Source organism: Dipodomys merriami, unplaced genomic scaffold, assembly GCF_024711535.1.
Source record: "Dipodomys merriami isolate MVZ:Mamm:240054 unplaced genomic scaffold, mDipMer1.0.p SCAF_17, whole genome shotgun sequence".
NCBI lineage: Eukaryota > Metazoa > Chordata > Mammalia > Rodentia > Heteromyidae > Dipodomys > Dipodomys merriami.
Window position 1 is genome coordinate 22,760,775 of NW_027203048.1, and position 18,295 is coordinate 22,779,069.

An 18,295-nucleotide genomic window follows, 5' to 3' on the forward strand; every position below is an offset into this window, starting at 1 on the left:
TTATTACAAAACAGGTAGATTATAAACTATATTAAGCATGGAAAAGTTGACAAAAAAAGATGTAGGATATTAAGAAGCAAAAACATAAAAACAAATATAAAACCAAAAGGAAAAGATAAAAGAGTATGAATCTCTTTACTAAAATATTTCACTCATTACAAAAGAATAGATTGATTTTATGATTTGTTTTGAAAATAATAGTTTAACCTGAGCATCAACAAGAGAATTTCAAATGAAAAATTTTCAAACCCAGTAAATCAACAACACAAATACATCTCCGATAGTTTTCAAAGCTAGTATGGTACATGTGATTAAAATGCCACATGGAGATTAGGAGCACTGAGAGATGTTTCTACACTCATTATCTGAGTAATAGTCATGACACAGTATTTTAAAATCCCAAAGGATCCTTCTTTATTATATTTATTAATAATTAGCACTTATTAAGATAAAAAACTAGATTTAATTTCATGTAATAATACCACATGCTGCCGCCACCCACCCCTCCAAAAAAAAAAAAAAAGTCACCAGAGACCATTCATTTCATTGAAAAGTGACAGAGCCACAGGGCTGATGGTAATTTTAGTCACTTAAGTCCATCTCTTCTAAGTCCTTTTATCCTTTGGTAAATGACTCAAGGCTCTACATCACCAGAGTATTCACAAAGTATAATCTAAAAATGACTAGATTCATTCTTTAAACACCAACATTGGAAATTCGAAATTCAACTGACTTACTTTTCCAGATGTACAGTGACCAATGGGAAACTTATGCTGGTAGATGGTTTTGCTAACCCTAGAGTCACGATAGCTTCATGCAACTGTTTTACTGTTTCAATTTCACCTTTTAAAGCTGCGCCATTTAAGATGTGGAAAAAGGACAAGACTGTTGAATCTTTGATAAGAACATCCTTCTCTTTCATCTCCTTTAGAATGTTAATAGCATCTACAATGAAGTAACACAAAAGACCCTTAGGTAATTTCATGTAGGGAAAACAAACTGCTATTAAAATAGCATTTCAAGCCCAGCAGGAATGTAAATTCTAGTGTATAATGCCGATTTCAAGTTAATTACTACTTGCATTTCTAAACGAGACTACAATTATAAATCCACAATAGCATGGTTTTATCATTTCCCTGCAACTTTGACTACAAATTATAGATAGGGGCTGTGTGCCCACTCTGCACCACATAACCCTGTATGGTCTGCCCTATAGCTGTAAGATCCTCCTAAATGGATGCTTTTATCGTTCAGAGCTAACATCTGCTAAATCACACCATTGTTTCTTCAGCAGATGGCTTGTCAGGAGGCCAGATAATAAAGATGTGTTTACACTGTATATACAGCCAGACTAATGGTCTGATACCGATAGGGCCTGTTTGCTATGTCGATACTAATTAGCCAGGCAGAGCCAATGAAAGCTTTCCAAAAGACTGCATGTTAATACATTAGATTCATTAAGCTTCATTAGGAAGGCAGAAACAAACATTTTAGGATATGGAATAAGTGCATTTTTATAATGTTGTTCTTAATTATTACACAGACAAAATATTTTGACCACTTTACACAAAGTGATTTTTAACAAACAAGCTAATCTTCACAAAGATTTTTCAGTATCAGGAAGGCTTCCTAGGAAAAATTTCAATGTTCAAATAAAGTATTTTTCTTGCATATTTTCTCCTATAATAAAAGTCTTTTCTAAAAAAAAAAAACAAAAGAAAAGACAGCTAAAAGAGGAGTTAAGAACAAGCAAACAGTAAGACTATATTATCAAGTGCAATTAATCATATTAGGTTTAGCATTATTTCAACAATAAAATTAGAGCAGGCAACTTCACTATATAACTAGCTATGCTTTTCTCATAAATTTCTAAATAAAATCTTAATAGTCCTATATATATATCAGTTTATGTTTACAGGTTTTATGTTCAGCCTTCAGATCTTCTTCAGCAAAAATAAAGCCATTAGTGCAGACATATAAGCAAATTGTGCCATAAGTCATGATCTTCAAACTCAAACCAAACAGCAATGCTAATAAAAACTAGCTGCAGAAATGCAAAAAGCACTGAGCTGTGCAAATGTAAATGACAAGCTTGCCAATCCATTAAAACTAATGGCCTACACTGTCCATGCAGCTCCAGTTGGATTCACATGCAAATTTGTATGCAAAGTGTTCAAGTGCTTTGTAGAACATGATATACCATTAATACCAATTCACATGTTTTTCCAATGGCAAATACTTGCATCACATTTTTTCCTTATGTGACAAGGCTTACCTTGGAGCTTTCCGTGCTTTCCCAATACTTTTACAAGACCAATATACTTGTTAGTGTCAAGGACTGCAGAAGAATCTAAGCGATCACTATAAAATAAAACCAGTTATACTATGTTAAATAAACAAAATGGACAACAATATTCATTTTATTACTTTCTAAGAGCTCATCAGAAAATCTAAGTTATTATTCATACTGACTTCTGCACTTATTTCTGAAGCTATGTATCTAGTGATACATAACTACATTCAAAGTAACTACAGAAGTAAACATCTTACACTCCATATATATGACATTATTCCATCTACAGAAGATACTAATGAAAAAATGCTTTAGCTTCATGATACATTAAATGACTCTAGCCTTCAATGTCAACATTGCAATAAATACGCAACCTCAAAATGATTTTATCTAATAAATCTGTCAGGATGGGAAATCAGATACCTGGGAAATGGACAGGAGCTTGTTGACACTACAATATTGAAAAGTAAACATTATCAAGGTGCTGTGATAAGCAACTATATAACCAACATGGGAAAACCTTGGTCTGAAGACTAGAATATCTTATTATACTTATAAAAATACACCTTGCTGAAAACAAGTCAAAGAACGTTGTACCACAAAACTTTTAAAAACAATGACAGCAAAGAATATTTTAAATTCAGTGTGACAGTAATATTCAGTCTAGGTGATCCTTCAAGTTCTGTGTATCAGCATAAATGCTCATGACTTGCTTTGGTACCAAGGTACTTACAATTGTTGTTTCAAGCTCAATGCATCTTCGGCATTAGCATGTCGACAGCACAAATTTATTAAAGCTGCATAACCACCAATAACCATGTCTGATTCATATTTTTCTTTTAATTCAAGAGCTTTCTGCATATTCTAAAATAAAGATTGAAGTGAAAAAGAAGAAAACTAATGTAAAGATAAAAATGTCAGTTTTAGTGTTCAGAGTTTAGAAAAAGTTATTAATACTTTGATATAACATAGATTTTACCCTGCCCCCTTGGTATTTTTATTCATCCTTTAAAACACTACATACAAATTTAAGGCTTAAAAGACTGCTATTTGTAAATATAAAAAGACTACTATTTATATCAAATTTAATGTTTTAGGTTTGTGTATCATATGTTTAAAAAGATTTCCAGATTACAAGTCAGCTTCCTCTAACCATGTAATTTCCACAAATGGAAATATGTATCATTTAAAAGTTTGTCAAGTTTACTGATCCAAGGTTTATGAAATCTTTAACAATATAATAGTACTGTAATAACTGAAAGTTAGTTATATTGGATGTTTTTGTCCTAAAGTCCACAGACTTACGAGCCAATCATACTGAACTAAAAACTGAAAAAAGTCTAGTGATATCCCACAAATTGCAGACACACACCAAAATGAACTCCAAGTACAGCTGGACGCCTGCTGAAAAGAGGCAAGAGACCCTTTATCTTAGAAAGAGCTTTTTTTCCAGGAGGAAAATGGAATTTCAATCCCTGCATTAACAACCTAGTAATATTTGACTTGCAAATGACTATTGCATGTATCAGTTGCTTGACAATCTAGATATAAGAGACCAGCACCATGGCTTGAAAGGACATTTGGCATGTATGATAAACCTATCACGGCTGTTACTATCATTCACTTTGCAGATTATCATAAACAAACTACAGCAACCTGAAAACATGCCATTCAAGGTGTAGATGAAATTAGTTAACCTTTCATTTAATTGCAGTTTTCAAGCAGTAATCAATTGTAAAAATAATAAATAGTACACTGGGTTTGCTTACCATGATCTATACAGACTATTTTACTTAACTAGAAAATTTGAAATCAATTTTAAAATGTTACCTCTTCTGAACAAAGCATTAGTATTAGTTGCTTTAGGGTATCTCCAATAGGTTGATTTTTAGCTTTCAGTTGTTCAAGTGTAGACTCTAAATCAGATGATGTAAGTTGTGAAGTCTACAGAGGTGGAAAGAAAAAAAGAAAATTTTACTATAAAACTATTATAAAGTTTTATTATAAAATGAAACCTTGTCTCTCTACCCTTTAAATTTACTTTTCATTTCTATTTTTCTAATCTTAAGTGATGTCTGATAATCCAGGGATGATCTCCAACACCTCAAGAATATAAGCAGACTTCCTAGATTTGCTCACTTTTCTGAGATAAGGAATGAGATTTACCAACTTCTTATAGGTATACAAAATGACAGAAATATTAGGAACCATTGGTTTTACAATGACACAGCCCAGAATTTTCAATAAACACCGTTATTATAGCAATGTAAAACCACTTAAAAACAACTTACTTTTTGAGAGTCTATCTTCTCTCTATCAACCAACAATTTAACATCCTAAAATTGGGATTTAAAATTAGCACAGAATTAGAAGACATAGGAAAAAATATATTAGGAAATATCAAAAGCAAGTTTTCAAAGTCTTATATCTCATTTTATGGGTACCTTTCTAAAACTGCAGAAACTATTATTTGTCATTGTGATTAATATTTTGATATATAAACAGCTTTTACCAATACTCAATGAAAGATTTTGTTTTACTATTTCAATATCAGTGAATAAAAAATTGGGCCAAAAGCATCATACTTAAAAGTTTAAACAAGATTTTACAAATAAGCATTTCATAAAGCTGTATCTTATTTTCACACACCTTAATCAATTCAGGAACATGGTAGCTATCCAGTAGATTACGAATGCCTCTGTAGATATTTTCAGAAATTTTTATGTTCTGTATGAAGGGAAGGGAGAGAAAAAGAAAACCCTGAGATTTCAACAACTAAATCAAAATTTGTCTAACAGAAATTATCTCAGACATAATTTAAGTCTCCAACTCTTGCATGTCATTGAGAAGTAGTCTGGTTGTACTTAAAAGCTGCAATTTCAAATCTAATAGATACATGTCAGGATGAACAGGCATTATATAGCAAAAAATGAAATGGTACCATCTCCTTCAGCTGATGGAAGTATTGTCTCAAATGCTCCTCCTTGGCCTGTACCTCTGAGTCACTCATGCTGTCAATCAAGTTATAAAGAAAATAGCCAACAGCTTCTGTGGAAAAAAAAAAACAAGAGAAAGCATTCCACTAAAATTACTGAGACTGTCATGTTATCAAGATTAATTTATAAGAAATCATTTTGGTGTGAGATGTCACCCTGATGAGAGGCTCTGAAATGGCAACAATGATCACTGAGGCATAGAGATTATGTGGTTTGGGAGCACATATCTAACTGGTGAGTGAAAGGAATATTAATTATTTTCAGACCGAGTGACAGCTTTTCAGTACTGAATCTTACTTCAATCTATTTTTTTCCACCATTCTGTGACAGAAGTGGTCCTGCCCAAGGCCTTATATTCCTCTCCTGTCCAAAGCACAAATAGTGAGAATAAATAAATGTCTTTACACATTTCTATACTCCTTTTTGTGGACAATATTTGGGAAAATACATAAAATTAGAAAGGATTGTTAAATCTGGAGTATAAAAAAATTAAATAATTTTAATAAGCAGATCCAGTAATCCCATGGAGAGCTGCCTATTAGCCAATGAGAATCCAAGATTAACAAAGATGTTTTGTAACAACAGTAATTTTCTTAAGCATTCAAGCATGAAATGTATAGGACCAATGCCTAGGATAGGAGATCTCAACTTTCAGAAAAGTAGCTTCTTACAGAAAACTATATATTCTAAGCTGCATTATAAAAAAAAATGAAAACCATTATATGCCAAAATACTTTCTGAATAATATTTAAGTTAGAAAAAAATTACATGATTTTTTCCTACTTTATGTTAAAATCACATAAACACTGATATTTACTTATTTTTAAGCTTATTCCTATAAATTCTCTAACATTTCCTTTATATTTGAAAAGGAAAAACTTCCAATTCTTTTAAAAAATAATTGTAATAAAGTCAAATACCTCATAGATCTCAAAATATGGTTATCAATACAAAGATTTATAACCAAATGTTTTCAAATTTCACTTTTAAAAGAGAAGTGTTGACTGCTATAATCCTTCTAGCCCATCATTACACAGAAGAATGGATTTGTGGATAAGTTACAATCATCGAAATTGAAACGCTACCCGTTGGTCCTGGAGGCTCCTGGCAATAACGTCCATTCTTGTACAACAATTCTGTTATCTGGTAAGACAGAAAATTCGTGCATTGCAGCAAGAGAGGCACACAAGAACAAATACAGTCTGAAATTGAATTCTTGAAATAAAACCTTTTCCCAGTAAGGTATTATTCTACATCACAGTAATCCAACATCACCCCCCCACCCACCCAGCAGATTGTTTTGTTTTTAAATAATAGGTTTGTCTACTAAAAATAAAACCAAACCCACACTGAAGGAAAACTGCAATGTTTGATGAAATGTCACGAAGAAAGGCTCTAAAGTGACCTGTTTACATATCATTTTAAATTAATTCTTATAAATAACAAATAGCATACAGAAATTATGAGCCAATTTTACTTGTTATCACACTACTTTTAGTTTCATTGAAATAGACCAGTGTACTCCTTTTCTTGACTTTTTTAGATTTTTTGAGACAGAATTTAGATATGTAGCCCAGGCTAGCTATACACTCTCCATCCTTCTGCTTCAGCCTCCTAAGAGCTGGGTTAACAGGCACAGGCCACCTAACATGCTAGAGTTCTCTATTTCAATGAACAAAGTAAAATATAATGGACCAGTAAATAATTTGCAGCTTTTGTTATTCAAAGACATTTTTCTATTTGTTTTAGTGGCACTAAAACAAGAGGTATAAAGTTCTAAGTTGTTTGATCCTGTGGTTTCTTATCAATTACATTCCAACATTAAAATATATTCAAAATTCTACCAGCAAATTTTTAATTTGCAAAATTCAAATATTCATTTTACAACTGAAATCGCTACACAGCCTATGCTGCTGACTATTAACTCAGAACACAGTATTTGGCTACACAGACCCTGAGGGTCAAGGCAGAATAGAAACATATAGTAGCTGTCCAGCTTGATATGGGTTAAGAATTTTGTGGAGTCTGTAACTGACCTTACATGGTTTTTAAAAAGGCCTAGAAACAAATGGTTAAAGAGTTAGGAAATGAAACTGCATTTACTTCTAATATTAGGCAAAACTGGTCATATGCCACTATGACAATCATGCTTCATTTAATAGCATTTTTCAAAAAAAAGAGTTAAGATAGAAACACAAATTGCACAAAAAATGAAATGATCATCCTCTACAAACTGCCTTTTAGTCAAAATACACAAAGAAGACATTAAGTTCTAACACAAATTGTAGCTATACATCAGTTGTAAGATGGTTATACAAAATGCCAATTTTGAATAATGATACATTTAATTAATAAAGCAACGAAAATGTTTGGTCAAAAATAATACTTTTAGGAATAAATGTACAATAGAATTGAGCAGACAGTCTGAATGGCATTGCAATTAACACTAAAAGTAGAACTGAATGAAATTTAGATCTTAAAAAATATTTTTGGTTGGAGATATAGATAAGAAGAAAAATACTTGGAAAGCATGTGTAAGGTCATAGGTTCAAACCCCAACATTGTAAAAACCAGACAAAATTTTTTTAATTGGGAATTTCAGCAAATATACATTCCGATTAAATTAAGCTTAAAATCTTTCATCCAATTCATTATTGTTCTTCCTGCATAAAGTCAATTAACTTCTTGAAAAGGTAGCATTATAAAGCTGGCCTACAAACCATTTATGTAAAACATACAAATACATGTGTATGTGTGTATTTAGAAATTTAGTCATCAAAATGTAAGGTCAAATATCTTAATAATTAAAATCTTAGATTTTAGAACTAAATCAAGACTTCCGTAGCAAATTTTTGGCTATTTTAACACAACCAATTTTGAGATTCTAAATCTATTAATTCTAAATGATTAATGTGTGAAACTATTAAAATGTTTGCTCTCAACTGATTTGCCTTATGACTTGCAGTACTAGAAGTGCTCACCTTGCTCCAAAGATCTACATTCATAGACCTGCAGAGGGCAGCAAAGGATTAAAAATAAGCTCAGAGGTTTAAAAAACATTTTAAATTAAAATTCACTTACAATTATATATGGCTCAAAGCCTTTAACAAGTAAATAAGTGTGTACAAAATCAAGTTGAATGATTACAATTAGTTAATTTACAACTAGTAACCCTCATCCACTTCTGATTCTTAAAAATAAGTCAGGTTAGGATAAGAATCAGTTAAGAAAAAATCTCTATAAACTGTAAGAGTTCAAGCTTGACAGAGCTGGAATATTTATATGGTCTTAAAGTACTGCCCACAGCTGCAATGGAAAAAAGAATAAGTTTATAATGTAGAAGTCGAATACCTGGACAAATCAAAACTAATATCAATAATGAGATGCACAGTGTGTCTTTAGATGTTATTCTTAGGAAAGACAGGAGTATCAAGTGGTAGAACACTTGCTGAAGAACATGAGGGACAGTGCCCAGATCCACAGTTCAAGCACTATGACCAACAAAAAATATAGAAGTCAGTGAAAAAACAGTGAGGCTTCAAGATATCATTAGGATGAAATACTACACTGGAAATAGAACATGAAGGAGTAAGTGTAAAAGACTTTTACTTTCTAGTAATGGTAGACTATAACAGGGACTGGATTAGTCTACCACTTAAATAAGTAATACTTAGAAATAATGATTGCAGGTATTGGATCATAGTCCAGTAGGAGAGCAGTGCCTGAAAGAAGAGAAACATATGACTACTCTTTTGTTTCAAGGCCCCAGGACAAGAGGAAAACCTAGTAACCACTTAAGAAGCCAAGCACATACTCAGGAGGCTGAGATCTTGAGGATCATGGACTAAAGCCAGCTCAAGTAGGAAAGTCCACAAGACTCTTAACTCCAACTGAACCACCAAAAAGCTGGAAGTGGAGCTGTGGCTAAAGTGGTAGAACTCTAGCCTTGAGTAAAAAAAAAGCTCAGGGACAGCACCCAGGCCCTGAGTTGAAGCCCCAGGACTGACACAAACACAAAGAAAAGCCCTAAAAGAATATGCTATTTGATGGGCTGGGAAGGTGGCTCAGTGGTAGAGCGCTTGCCTTGCATGTCTGAGGCCCTGGGTTTGATTCCTCAGCACCACATAAGCAAAAAGGAAAAAAAAGCCGGAAGTGGCGCTGTGGCTCAAGTGGTAGAGCGCTAGCCTTGAGCTGAAGAACTGAGGGACAGCACCCAGGCCCACAGTTCAAGCCCCAGGACTGGACCAAAAAAAAAAAAAAAGAATATGCTATTTGAGTAAGCATGGTGGCATATGCCTATAATCCCAGTCTTCTAGAGGCTGAGGCTGAAAGCACAAATTCAAGGCCAGCCAGACTGAACTACATAGTACGGCTGTCTCAATAAAATAAAACATTTTGAACACAGGTACATATCTACTTTGTTAAGCTTTGTTCAGGCCTGAAAGATGCTAAGGAAGGTCTAGATCCTGCAGATGAGCCATGCTTTTTTGAGGTCTTGGTGGAAAATAATTCCAGGTATGTTGTGAAACTAACCAATGTGATATTGCTGCTGTAAGCAGGGTCTTATCTACTTATATTAGCTGCCTTGTTTTCAAATTCCATCCACGTGAACTATGAAGCTACTACATAAAAGTATATGAAGAGGGGCTGGGAAGGTGGCTCAGTGGTAAAGCGCTTGCCTTGCATGCCTGAGGCCCTGGGTTCAATTCCCAGCACCACATAAGCAAAAAGAAAAAAGCCGGAAGTGGCGCTGTGGCTCAAGTGGTAGAGCGCTAGCCTTGAGCTGAAGAGCTGAGGGACAGTGCCCAGGCCCAGAGTTCAGGCCCCACGACCGGACCCAAAAAAAAAAAAGTATATGAAGACTGAATCAGAAGTTTATGTGATTTATAAAACATTTTCCTCTACTAGTTCTTTTCTGATTATGAAAAAACAAAAAGCCAGTATAGAAGTCACTAGGCAGCGTAACAGACAACACAAAATTAAACAGTATAAAAAGGACACCAAACACATTTATTATCTCAGCAACATTAACCTAGGTATATGACAGTATGTATACCCTTGTGATTTTTTTCCCCTTTCTGATCCAAATACTTCATTTATATTCTAAAAAATTCAGTGTCATGTCTGCAACTTTAAGTAGTTTTACAAAAAAGAACAAAGTGTTATGTGTGTGTTTGCACAGAATAAGACAATGAGAGGGAAAGTTACAGGATGATATAATTGCTCAGTCAAGACAAAGAGTATGTGATTCATTTACTGCTTTCAACTTTTCTTTGAATCTTTTCAATATAACAAAAGTGGCAAATGCTAAAATATAGTCTGAATCGGTCTCCCAAGGGTTCGTATGTTGGGAGCTTGGTCTCCAGTATAGCAATGTCAAAAGGTACGGCCTAATGGAAGGTCCTTACGTCATTAGGGACATGCCTTGGGAGGGATTACAATTGTCCTGGGACCCGTGGCTTTTGCCAGAAAGAATTGGTAAAAGACAGAGCCCAATCCCAGCTTGCTGTTTTGTGAGGTGATCTCTGCTGAGTCAGCAGCACATCTCTGAAACTCTACAGCTGTGGAATAAACCAACTTCTTTTCTTTAAAAAGTTAGCCTGCTCATGTAACTGTAACCCCTCCACACAGTATTTTTACAATAAAAAACTTATTGAAAAAAAAGTTAGCCTGCTTTTGAGTATAAAAAAAAGTGAGCTGGGAAGGTGGCTCAGTGGTAGAGTGCTTGTCTCAAATGCATGAGACCCTGGGATTGACTCCTCAGTACCACATAAACTGAAAAAGCCAGCACTGTGACACATGTGGTAGAGAGCTAGCCTTCAGCTGAAGAGCTGATGGACAGCGCCCAGGCCCAGAGTTCAAGCCCCATGACTAACAAAAAATAAATAAATAAATGAAAATAAAAGTCATTGACATTCCTTAAACACAGAGGAGGTAGTAGTACTATAATGAATGAAAAACACTGTGTAATTAAATGTTCAAAGAATAAACAAAGTACATACAAATTTATCTGTAATTTGCCAATTTTGAACAGCATTTTCTTTCTGGAAACAGGATGTAAACAAATCTACATTTCTTGGAAAAAGGGAATATTAAAGTTGACTCAACTTAATTCAACTATTTAGAAGGAGGAATAAAACAAAGTTATTTCACTTATTAGAAAACAAGGAAAACTAACTTTCTTCATGCACTAGATTACAAAAGGAGAGATATGTTCATAGTCAGGCAAAAAAGTGTGCATAGATAATCTTACCTTCTAAAGCCTAGAATTAGGCTGCCTCTCAGAGAATTGAATGAGAAAGGCAATGTACTGGATTCCACTGCAAAAGAAAATGACCAACAAAAACCCTCAGACCAGATAATAAGCAAATTACCAATACTTTTTGACACTTTTTTTTGTTCCTGGGGCTTGAACTTGGGGTCAAGGCACTGTCCTTGAGCTTCTTTTGCACTCTATCACCTGAGCCACAGCTCCACTTGTAGCTTTTTTGGTAGTTTACTAGAGGTAAGAGTCTCATAGACTTTCCTGTCAAGGCTGGCTTCAAATCATAATTCTCAGATGTCAGCCTCCTGAATTGCTAGGATTACAGGCTTGACAACACTTTTGACCAATAGCTTTTCAATTGGGAAATTTTAAAAAATGTTTTCACACACAATTAAATAATGTGGTAAAAATATTTGCAATAAAACATTCTCAGGAATTTTACTTCATTTCCACGAACATATTCAACTAATGAATTTATACTGCAAAATTCTTTTTGATAAATGGCAATTATTAATGTCATACTTGAATGACCTTAATTCATATAACTGAGATGGTTACTGGACATATTGACACTATAAAAAGACTACAATGAAAAAAATTTTCCTTTAAAGACAGAAGAGAAAGTTCTTTTCTAAGCGAAGAATTGGGATCTGTTAAACTATTCACACTTTCTCATTCCATTTTTTACCAGGATCAATGACCTGTATTATTAACACAAGAGAGACAACTTGAAGTTATAATAAAAAAAAACTCCTCATTTTGGCTACTCAAACAACTCTGGCAACTCAAACAATGTTTCAATGTTTATTTGTAAGCTTGATCTGCCTTAGCTTAAGACTCAGAACTGATACTGATTATTCTTTGTATAACCCTTGTCATAACTAGCCAAAGGGCAAATGACATTGCTGCACACCTCTTGAATTTACTTTTCCTTGCAAATGTATTACAATGATAACATGTTATAATTGATCTATAGTAATTTAATTTTCCCAATATGATTTTTGAATTATACAAAAAAACCTAAGTGGAATGAGAAAGAGGAATTCACAGCAAAGGCAAATTCTAAAGACAATAAACAAGTTTAGTTCAAGCTTAAGGTTAAGCTACCTGGTTTAATTTTTTAAAGAATTCATACAAAGAATTTGTTACTTATAAGATTTACTTAGATCTGTTAAGGAATAAGTAACAATACCCATCTCCATAATAATTATTTTAAATGAGTTGTCACATACCTTGAACAAGGAGAGTTTAAGTTTCCTAGTAGTATTATAACATTTGAAAATCAAAGTCTTTTTTTTTGCGGGGGGGGGGGAGGGGGCAGCTGGTCGGGGCTTAAACTCTGAGCCTGGGGACTGTCCCTCAGCTCTTTAGCTCACGGCTACCACTCTAACACTTGAGCCACAGTGCCACTTCCGGTTTTCTGATGGTTAATTGGAGATAAAAGTCATAGACTTTCCTGAGTGGGCTGGCTTTCAACCACGATCCCCAGATCTCAGCCTCTTGAGTAGCAAGGATTACAGACCTGAGCCACTAGAGCCCAGCTTTTTTCTAAGTTGTTTTTTAAAAAATGACCTGAACTCAAGGAATCTGAAAGTCAACACCACCTTGTGTCTTTCAGTAACCTTTCACTTTGATTGACCAAATTAATTTGGCATGCTCACAAATAAAAGAGGAACGATGTACCCAAGGTATCCACAAATTTGATGAAGATAATCAATCTACCCTTCCTCATTTATGCTTTGTAAAGAAATACATATCTAAAAGCTGCCTAAAGGAAATACCAGATATTATAGAACTGTTCTTCAAAGACATATAAAATCAAGGGGATCAGGAATGACAGGAATCAGCTCAAATATTCTTTAGTCTTCCAGTACCAGGCATTTTCCTTTTTCAAATTTAATAAACAACGTCTTGAAAATGTATTTTTATACTATTCAAAATAGTATTTCACAGAATACTGACAAGTTTTATTTTCCTTAAAAAGGTGGTCAGAAACATCTCAGCCTTGGGAAGGCTGCTGACATAAATCATCTAGTTTCCTTAGCAACAAAAACAAATCTGGAAAAAAAGTTGGTAATAAAGTGGAAAGGATGGCATGATAAAAGGGAAAGGCAGCTCTCAGGGATGCACCTTATGAGCCGTGACTCCTCGGCTAATGCTTCTGTTTTCATCTTGTCAGTATGGAAATCTATGTATTGTACAGAGTGGAAGGTAAAATCAATACACTCAGCAGCCAGCATTAATTCCAACCTCTGACTCAAACAACTATGCCTCTAACAATCACCATTTTTCATACTAGGCAGTTTGCCTTTTCCATAAAATACTATTTTTAGTTAATGAGGTATTTTAAATAGCATTAACCAGACTATCAATACCAAATAATCTGTTAATTGTAAAATATTCATCTATATAAATTGAATACACATTAATAAAAGCTTAACTGGTTTTTTGTTGTTGTTATTTTGCTGATCCTGGGGCTTAACTCTGTCCCTGAGCCTCTTTTGCTCAAGGCTAGTGTTCTACCACTTGAGCCACAACTCCACTTCTGGTTTTCCAGGCAGTTTAGTAGAGATAAGTCACAGACTTTCCTACCTGGCCTGGCTTCAAACTGTGATCCTCAGATTTCAGCCTTGAGTGGCTAGGATTACATGCATGAGCCACCAGTGCCCAGCATAATTGATTTTTAACTTTTAAGGAGCAAAAAGTTGCTCTTTATGTGGTCTGTTTTTTTTTTTTTTTTCCAGGGCTGAGGACCGAACCCAGGGCCTTGCGCGCGCCAGGTGGGCGCCCTTCCACTGGGCTAAACCCCAGCCCCTTGTGGTCTGGTTTTAAATGATGGATTTTTCACAAGATCTGAAAGCATGTCAAGTAACATGGATGTGTTCAAAGTGAATGCTTTAAGGAATGTCTTTTTTTAATATAACTTTAAAACAAAATGGGGTATGATGAAAAGAAAAAAAATTCAAGTGAGGAGATTTTGCTTCTGGCTCAATGCATACCTTGGGCATATCATTTAACCTCACTATGCCTTTCTTCATCTATCACTGGAGGTGAATTTATTAGCAGGATGAATATTATATTGTACCATAGCATTTTTAAATGTAGTTAAATATTTGCTGTATTAGTATTAAGAAAGTCTAGGAAATGGCTTCCTGAGATTTATGGTCATAACAAATTAGAAAACGTTTTCAAAAACAGTATTTCATCCAATCTTCAAAAAATGCTTTCTAAGTCTTCAGGCTCCCCAAACCCACACACTAACATCAGGTTATCTCCAAGGTACTTTGAACTTTCTTGTTAGCATGATTTAACAAAACCCTTGTTTGTATATCATGAACTATCATACATGCGCTCAATGATAACTGAAATTAATACCAATCAAATTAATGTTAATGTTAAATACTTACAACAAGATAGAATGTAGTCTAAGTTCCCATTTATTGCTTCACTTCGGATTTCAGCTTGAGAAAAAGTATTACTTTTAGGTAGACATTTATTTTCCTAGGAATAAAGCATATTCTATCAATAATAAGCTTCAGTAATATTTTGATATGCCATTCAAATTTACTACCTTTAAAATATACAATCACCATATTATCTGATAAATCTTTTTCTTTTTGCTGGTCCTGGGGCTTGAACTAAGGGGCTGGGCACTGTCCTTGAGCTTCTCAAGGCTAGCTCTCTACCACTTGACCCACAGCTCATTTTCAAACATCTTCAAATCATTTTTAAATACTACACATTGGCTCAATAACTGAATTCTAATAAAAACTTTAAATGGAATTCTAAATCAAATGTTTTTCTCAAATAGATAAACCATTATCAATATAGTGGGGATTGTTTCAGGGGTGGGTGTGGAAGTAACTCACTATTTATTATGGAAGCTATTGTAACCATTATCTCATTGAGGACAGAACAAAAATTCAAAACACAGAACTAAAAGAACACCTTGAAACATATAGCAAGTAAGATCAGACTTCTTTTTTTGTGTGTGTGCTGTTCCTGGGTCTTGAACTCAGTGCCTAGGTGCTGTCCCTAAGCCTTTGTGCTCAAGGACAGAGCTCTACCACTTGAGCCACAACTCCACTTTTGAGATTTGGGTGGTTAATTGAGATAAGAGTCTCAGACTTTCCTGCTCAGGCTGGCTTTGAACCACAATCCTCAATCTAAATCTTCTGATAACTAGGATTACATGCATGAACCATCAGTGCTGGGCTAGGATCACACTTATTTAATGGCAAGTGGTTTATCATTTGTTCTAACATTACTTATTTAATAACTATAAGAAACAAGTTTGGGGCTGGGAAGGTAGCTCAGTGGTAGAGTTCTTGCCTTGCATGCCTGAGGCCCTGGGTTCGATTCCTCAGCATCACATAAGCAGAAAAAAAAAAGCCGAAGTGACACTGTGGCTCAAGTAGTAGAGCACTAGCCTTGAGCTGAAGAACTGAGGGACAGCACCCAGGCCCAGGGTTCAGGCCCCACGACCGGACCAAAAAAAAAAAAAAAAAGAAACAAGTTTTACCTCAAATAGTTATTAAATCATTTTATGATAGCACAGTATTGAAAACCACCATAATAATAAATAAGGAACAAAAATAGTTTATTTATGAAATAATTTGTGGAATTTGATATTGCTTTGGAAAGATACCAAATGAAAACAAATAGGTTGCTGAATAACTAATAATGTACATTACATTTTGGAGGAGGAAAAAGAGAACTAGGGACAGAACTGAGGGCCTTGTACTAAGTGCTTGTACTAAGTCATATTTCACTTTGTTTTGTTTTTCAGACAGGTTTTCATGTTTTTGTCTAGGTGGCCTTGAACTGTGATTCTCCTATCCCTCCCCTTCAGAGAAGCTCGGATTATAGACATGTATGAATATGCTGACCTCTATAATCCAAGTTTTGTTAAGAGATGTCTTATGCACACTCACATTTGAAAGAATACATGTTAAGCAAAAATGACTACATCAAGAGCAATGCCGTGAGTTGTCCAGTCTCTTCACTTAAGACTAGTATTTTTTAGTTTATCAGTGAGTGTACACAAATTCTTAGAGAGTAAGGAAAATTGTTTTGATATATAGCTAAAGATAAACAATCATTCAATACTACGGCTCTATTAAGCATTTGACAGAACAATTATTTCTGAACCAACCATTCTTAACAGTGAAGAATTAGATAATTAAAATGAGAATATAATCAAATTTAGGAAACAAAATTTTAATATAACCTAATTTAGTTTCCAAATTACATCTGGTTCTCTGAACAATAGATCACTAATGAGAAGGCAAAAACAATAACACAACACTGGACATTAGGTTGTATTTCTGCAAAGAAAAAAAAATTTGCAAAAGAATATGTAGACAGGGGAGGGAAGGGCTGGGAAGGTGGCTCAGTGGTAGAGCGCTTGCCTTGCATGCCTGAGGTCCTGGGTTCGATTCCTCAGCACCACATAAGCAAAAAGAAAAAAGCTGGAGTGGTGTTGGGCTCAAGTGGTAGAGCACTAGCCTTGAGCTGAAGAGCTGAGGGACAGCGCCCAGGCCCAGAGTTCAGGCCCCATGACCGGGCCCCCCCACCCAAAAAAAATGGGGGGAGGGAAAGTTGGAGAAAACGAGGGAGGCAGTAAAAATATTAGACAAGAAATACTCATTACTTTACTTATATGTAACTGTAACCTCTCTGTACATTACCTTTACAATATTTTTTTTTTTAATACAGAAAGATTTTTATTTTTTTAAACAAAAAACTCATACTTCCATTCCTGGAATTAATTTCAATAAACAGTATTTTATATGATCAAATACACATAGGCACCATGCCTTTCTTTGTATTTCTCTCCTTGGAGTATCTTCCTTTGGTCTCACTATGTGATTAGAAAGTTTTTGTTTTGTTTTGGGTTTTTTGTGGGTTGTTTTGCATATTGCTCCTTTCATTAGTAGTAAGAAAATAAATGTACTGACCCCCTATGATATCATTTACTTATCATCATACCCTCAATGATTCTTTTTTAATGATTTTCCTTTCTTTGCTTTTTTATTATTAAATAGTTGTGCAAAGAAGTTACAATTCCATAAGTCAGGTTACAAGTACAAAAAAAATGACTTAACAGTTTTAGAAAACTCAACGAATCACAAGAATAGCTGCAGATACAACACATCTTTTAGGCAAAGTATTTCTTATTAAGTATTTAATACTCTTCCATACTTTTCCTAATTATATAGCATTTTATTCTGAAAATAGAAAAGGCAATTTTTGGACTGTCCAGGTCAAGTTCTTCAACTGTCTTTTATCTTGCCTATCTCATGGGAAATAGCAATGCTTTGAAGTCCAAAAAGAATTTTTTTTTTCATTTAGAAAAATAAAATGTGCTGTTAATAAAGAAAAGTGTTGATTTGCCTTTTTAAGGTAAACCACAATACTAATCACTATATTTATAGAACTTTAGAAAACTGCCACAAAAGATCAGTTTTAATCCTCAGTTCAATAGTTTTTTTAAAATGATCTTTATCCAAACATTAAGTAAAAAGATATTCCCTTTAATTCTGATATTAAAACAGACTTGTACTCACCTCCAAAAGAGCACGTACTGACTTTATACTATCAAAGGATGGAAAGACATAATTTACATATGTCTCCTGATCAGGATGTACTCCAAATTCATGCATTACTTTGAGGACATCAATTATACCTGCAACATACAAGATAGAAGTAGAGATGAAGAACCTGGAATACGATCAGGTC

The 18,295-nt window shown here is 34.3% G+C and overlaps 1 protein-coding gene across 1 annotated transcript in view; it reads right to left on the minus strand.

Annotated features, from left to right (window-relative positions):
- The window catches only part of Lrpprc (leucine rich pentatricopeptide repeat containing), a 95,850-nt gene that overhangs the window by 46,779 nt on the left and 30,776 nt on the right, over positions 1 to 18,295 (minus strand). The window contains exons 12-23 of the mRNA XM_070025496.1: positions 18,124 to 18,242; positions 14,962 to 15,055; positions 11,543 to 11,609; positions 8,271 to 8,298; positions 6,375 to 6,432; positions 5,235 to 5,341; positions 4,943 to 5,020; positions 4,585 to 4,629; positions 4,124 to 4,237; positions 3,027 to 3,157; positions 2,276 to 2,361; positions 738 to 945 (exon numbers count right to left, since the gene is read on the minus strand). Of these exons, the coding sequence (XP_069881597.1) occupies positions 738 to 945; positions 2,276 to 2,361; positions 3,027 to 3,157; positions 4,124 to 4,237; positions 4,585 to 4,629; positions 4,943 to 5,020; positions 5,235 to 5,341; positions 6,375 to 6,432; positions 8,271 to 8,298; positions 11,543 to 11,609; positions 14,962 to 15,055; positions 18,124 to 18,242 (1,135 nt within the window). The remainder of the gene's footprint in view (positions 1 to 737; positions 946 to 2,275; positions 2,362 to 3,026; positions 3,158 to 4,123; positions 4,238 to 4,584; positions 4,630 to 4,942; positions 5,021 to 5,234; positions 5,342 to 6,374; positions 6,433 to 8,270; positions 8,299 to 11,542; positions 11,610 to 14,961; positions 15,056 to 18,123; positions 18,243 to 18,295) is intronic.